Source organism: Convolutriloba macropyga, chromosome 10 (assembly GCF_964194025.1).
Source record: "Convolutriloba macropyga chromosome 10, txConMacr16.3, whole genome shotgun sequence".
Classification (NCBI taxonomy): Eukaryota; Metazoa; Xenacoelomorpha; order Acoela; family Convolutidae; genus Convolutriloba; species Convolutriloba macropyga.
In genome coordinates this window covers 45,359,217-45,365,216 of record NC_134477.1, presented here as the reverse complement: position 1 = coordinate 45,365,216, position 6,000 = coordinate 45,359,217, and the positions used below count along the sequence as shown (strand labels likewise).

The following is a 6,000-nucleotide window of genomic DNA, read 5'->3' as shown; positions in this document are numbered from 1 at the left end:
CTTTGATTCTGTTAATATTTGTGCTTTTGCTCGCTTTACATCAGAAATGGTCAGAACAAAACACCGGAAAATTCAAACATCAAAAATCTTCCAAATGACAAAAAGCAGGAAAAAGTTAATGTCGGAAAAAGTAGAGATACGGAATGTGGGAAAGTTTTAAAGTTGCCTTACTTTCCTGAAAACAATCCGGATAAAAATCAGCAGACATTTTTCATAGAAACCTCAAACCAAACAGAATTCAAAGGTCGCCAGTTATGTGCTATTGAATCAGCTATTAGAAATGGAAAATTGCCAGTTAAAATTATTCTTCGGTCAGCTACCTTGCCAGTAAAGCATCCAGCGCTTTGTTCCTGATGGATGAATTTTATCCCAAAAAATTGAGTTTCTACACCAGTAGTTTGGAACCTCTATTTGCAAACATTCCTCTTCAAGGAATAACTTCGCGATTGGATTGGACAAACAGAGCTTTCAAAATTCAGGGAACTGTTTATTCGGGTCTTTCGCATTATAGCCCCCCCCCCCCCCCACGACATTGTAGCTCTCATTATTATATAATCACCATGATGAGAGATATAGGTTATATGACCACCCGGGGGTGGGGGCTATAATGGGAAAGACACGTTAATTTGATGCTATCAAAAGCCTGAATGTTGAATCATAGTTACAGGTGATCATTTTCCGGATCTATTCTGCCCGGGTCTTTATAACCCGCCCTTACAAATTATGTGCGGTTATATAGCACGTTGGGGGGTGTAAGAATGGTATCACATGCGCCAGAGGGGCATAAAAATTGTTTGGCCGCAAAGCTGAACGGGAGTGTTGGTTCAAAATAAATACTATAGTCCTACAAAAAAAAAGTTTTTAATAGGTTGCAAATCTAGACAGCTTTAAGTTTCAGTGATTTATTTTTCAGATTCGCGTTCATATAAGAAAACTACAAAAATCAAACGTAGAAGAGCGGATATTTTTCACTTTTCTATCCTATTGTTGACCTGGAGAATAAAATGTTCGAACAATTTGAGAAATTTTAAAAGACAGTACCTTGAAAATCAAAATTTCAGCTGAGTGATTTGATGAGAGCTTCTTTACTGTACAAATATGGCGGTTTCTACCTTGACAATGATGTATTGACATTGAAAGACTTGACTGGTATCCGGAACTCCTTAGTCATAGACTATCGTTACAGGTGAGTTTATTAGGATTCTGTGCCTAATTTTAAAATTCACTGAATCAGAATGTGGATCTATTCTGTCCCCCCCCCCCCAGTGTTTTTATGACCCCCAGTTACAAATTATATGTTATATATCACGTTACTATGTAAGAAAATAGCACAAATAAAAGGTCATAAAAGATTTATGCTTACTAAGCTGGGGGGGGGGGGGGGGATAGATTCCAGAATGGTATCCAGAAGCTTATCAGTATTGATTCGCAGTCTGTTTTGTGACTGAAGTATTTGGTTTAGAGACTCATTCAGTACCTGATTCACATTCTTCTTTTTATCTGTTGATTTAAGAACCGGAAAACTGTTGAAAAGCTTTATCAAGTCAAGCTACAAACTGATTTCTGAGATTTTGTGTTATATTTCTTTCTCTTTAGTTTCCATACCGTGTTCGTTCAATTTCATACGCCAAACCAATTTATATTGACTGCGTGAAAAAACTCTAAGGTTGACATTTATTTTAATATCAAATCTTCAAGTTTTGGGAACCGAAGCAAAAAAACTGCGGAAGAACAAAGGATTTGATACTGGGCAGAAAAGGAGTTTCTTTTAGGAGTTTTTCATTGGCATCAGTGGAAAATAAAATAATAAATTGGATACTTTCCAGTCTCCACTGGAACGCTTTTTAAACTGGTGGTCATTTTTTCTAAGTCTTATGCTGTCTATGGCAAAATGTATAACAATTTTTTAATGATCTAATTTATTGGAATTTGTTCATTCTCGATCATTGCACCATTTTCTACTTCACTAAAAGTGTTCAATAATTGTCTTAATAATTCCTATTTGAGAAAAAATTCAAAAAATCAGACAAAAAGTGAGGTATGTTTTGCCGGATTTTTTGAAAAACTCAAGACGAATGAGGCGTTTGTAAAGAAAGAAATATAATTTCAACTTTGAATTGGCGAACAGTTTTTACAGTTATAAGCAAAAGAATGGAAAAAAGCTCCTCAAATAAATTGTTTATTCAAACTCTACCATCAAAAAAATTGACGCAAAACACATAAATTATCAAAAGACTTTTCAAACCAAACGAAGCGGTTTCAACACTTATATAACAGCTTGCACCTACAAAAATTTTAATTGGATTAAGCGTTAGTATACTTGTTTAGTAAAATAACATAATTGCTGTAAAATCAAATTTTTTTGACATAAGTTTTTCACTACAATTAGGTGTTGTATCTTGCATTTCAGAACTGACAAGGAGGCTCGTTAATGTGCGTTTGCACATGATGTGCCGACCCGCGCTCATCTACATTTTTGACTTAACTGTTTTTTGGTTTACATTTTTGACAGAGATATTCAAAAATAGATGATTGAGTTTTAGAAAAATCGTTACACAACCAAACTAATAATTGAATTAAGTAATGCCATGCCTCATTACAATGAGATCTGCATTGAAAAGACCAGAAAAAAACAACAAAAAACAAACAAACAAAAAACAAAAACTTCAGACAAAACACTAGCTACGCAAATTTATTTTTCCTAACTACACAGCAGATGGGATTTTTCTTATCGATATTAGGTAACGCGAAATTCAAAAATCAATCAACCATTTTTAAACAATAATTTCAAGTCTTAAAAATCATTAGCTTTTAACAAAATAATTCTTGATAAAATTACTAAAAAGTCATAGTGAAACCAATGGGACATGTCGTTAGTGACTATAGATGCCAAACAACTCATAAAATTACGAACAACATTTTAAAAACATTGCGAAAACACAAATTAGTGAAGCCATTAAAATCATTAGCTATTATCTGAATATTATTTGTTTTTACTTCAAATACCCTTAAAACATAATTTTTTCTCTGAAAACTTTATCCATGATCCATTGAACATCATTTCTACGCCAATTGGAGATATCAATATCAGGATAATGTGATAAGATTTCAAGAGGGACCAATAATAAGAAAATATCCAAACATTTTTAAAGAAAATTTTAAAATCTTGTGCCAGTGAAGTCATATAACAAAAAGTAGGAAGATAAAAAAGCTGAGCAGATTAATTTTGGTTGCAGTAGAAACGAAAGGGGTCCAGTTATTTGTGAAACTGACTTACAACTCACGAAAATACGTTCATGATCGATTAATGTTAAAAAAATTTCTCGAAAAGTTCTTTTTAAAGACTTAACTGCCATCAGCTGTCCACTCAAAGCTCTAGCTAGGTTCACTTTATGCTCCTTACAAAATTTAATGCACTTTTAATCAATTAGTCTATGCCATAGGACTCCAAAAATTTAGTAGAAGCTCAGAAAGAAAGTCAATATTTCATTTAAGATTACAAAAACTCAAGAGTCGAAGCCACAAAAAAACACGAGCGATTTCTTGAAAACGATTTTTTGTTAATTTGCCTTCATTAGACTGTAAATCAGGGTTGTCTTTAAAGAAACTCCGATATGAAAAATGATTAGTCTCTAGGTAACTTAAGAAAACGAAAAAATGTGAAAAGTTTTCTAAAAAAAACTCTCAAGTAGAATTCTAATTGTCTTGATAGTGAACTTCCCTGTGAGGCCAGAACTAATCTTTTTATCGCTTTTCGTCTATTAGGAACTCAAAATTTATTCTTTTTGTGGCGTGAAATGTAATTTTGAATCAATTTTTGAAATAAAGATGTCTTAATTTGTCTTAATGTCTTAAAATGTCTTAATGTCTTCGAAAGCTTTTTAACAATACCATTCACATTTCTCTGATGAATATACCGATCGGCCAAAATTGTCTGAACAAAAAAACTCCATTTATATAGTTTCTCCCCCCACAAGTGGGATCGGAACAATTAGTTTGCCTATTAATGATAAGGACGGTTATCTGAAATTTCACGACTTTATCAAAAAACTTTCAAAGCTGTTTACACATAGAAAGTTTTAAAAGATTTAAATATTAAATTTTTTTTTTCACTTTGAAAAACTGAAAAACTCAAAATTCTTGAAAAGTTTAAACGTAATCTTTTTCAAAATTTTCCATCATCTCTGTTTTGCTTCGATAAATTGCAAATTCGCTATGAATTGCGATCGAACGTTTCGTGTTTCCTGTTTCTTTACTTCCTCCACAATTTTCTATATCAATAAAACACAAACTAATTTACGGTTTAATTTTCAGTTTGTGCAATTGGCTAGCTTCCCGCTGTAATACTTTTTGTGAACTACTTTTTCTAAACAATTAAAAAAGTTCAAACTTTCAAATTCAGAATTGACAACCAGACCCTAGTCATCAAAAAGTTTTTTATTTAAGAAAATTGGTGGATGATTCATAATTATTGCAAAAATTTGTAAATAAATTACGAATATTTGTATTAAACACGAAGAAATTTGAATGGTTTTATATCGATTTGCGAATAATTGTAAATGCAATTATTAATTTGCAATCTTTTGTAAAACTATAAAGCGAATAGGCATTTTTTTGCAAGCCCACTTCCAGTATTTAATTGACGAGCGAACTTTAGCTGATTTTTATTGGCTTATTGTAAATTTTTGATTTGATTTTCGTATGTTGATGTTTTCAAGATAAAAAGTAAAAATTGGCACATTTAATTTCCGATGCTTTAAGCAATTGAGGGAAATTGTGCATTTGACGTTATTGCCCGAGTCGCTAGGCATCAAAAATGAATTTAATTTTGCAACAGGTTCGAGTCAGCACCCTAAAGACGCAAATTGATGCTTGCTCATCAGTTTGGCTTTATTTCAAATTATATTTTTATTCTGCATAAAATATAGAGGTTTTTAACCATACAGGGAACAGACCAAAATTGGCATAAGTTCAATAAAGTGGTCCAAAAATAAGTACCGGCCAGTCCGCAGCCAGAAAATTTGTAAAATGAAAGTCTGGATTGCGTTAAGAGAGGTTGCTTGGGTTTGCAAGTTGGGTCCGGATGCTGGCTTTGCAATTTTCGGACACTTGAATGTAAACAGCAGTTAAAAACACAGTTTGCTGTCAATTTGAAGAAAAATGTTGATTTCTATAAATATTAAGAGAAAAAGCAAAACGTTGAAATGTGAAAACTTGGTCCAAAATTCTGTGTAATATTATTTTTCCTCGCAACTGTTTCAGTGTTCCAAGTCAAACTTGTGAGCTTCAAAATGAAGAGAAATCGAACATGCTGAACCAAGGGTCAATGCACTTCGAGAAAGGGAACCCGTTTCTATTTGAGTATCTGAAAATATTGAACAAAGATTACAGACATGGAATGACATGGATCGAAACTGGACCCCCTCTCATGAACAAAGCAGCTAACCTGTTCTTGGGAAGAAATAACCAACATGACTCCATACCAGTCAGAAGTAAATATATGTTTATCGAATTTCTCTTGTTCCCATTTTCAGGTATTTAAGGTTCTTTATCCCGGGGGTTTCTTTATCCCGTCGAGTTGAAATAATTACTCGCGATTTACTCCTCAAAATGATCAAGTTATTTTAATCAGGCCTCAATAATCTCAATCAATTATGTTTCGAACTTTTAGAGGGTATAAAGAAGAAGTAGAGGGAACAAATTCAAATGGAAAAAACTTTTTTTCAATTTTTTTTTCACAAATTGCAACTCAACAACCATTGTTTTGAAAACCATTGCCTGAATAGGCTACGTTTAGGTTTGATGAATGACTATTATGAGATAAAGAAGAAAAACCGATCAAAATGAAAAGAATTAAGATAGCAAGTCGGAAAAAATTTTACTTTTTAAAATAAAATTCTTTAAAATTCCAGGTCTAAATTCTCAGTATTTGTACTCAACGTACCTTCAGAAACATTTTCTATGTAATAATTAACCACGTGACACCTAGAGAGAAATCAA

The 6,000-nt window shown here is 32.7% G+C and overlaps 1 protein-coding gene across 1 annotated transcript in view; it reads left to right on the top strand.

Annotated features, from left to right (window-relative positions):
* Positions 1–968: 968 nt before the first annotated feature.
* LOC142348594 (lactosylceramide 4-alpha-galactosyltransferase-like) overlaps positions 969–6,000 on the top strand; it is a 29,030-nt gene continuing 23,998 nt past the window's right edge. Inside the window, exons 1-2 of the mRNA XM_075399988.1 lie at positions 969–1,186; positions 5,263–5,492. Coding sequence (XP_075256103.1) covers positions 1,074–1,186; positions 5,263–5,492 — 343 coding nt within the window. The 5' untranslated portion in view covers positions 969–1,073. The remainder of the gene's footprint in view (positions 1,187–5,262; positions 5,493–6,000) is intronic.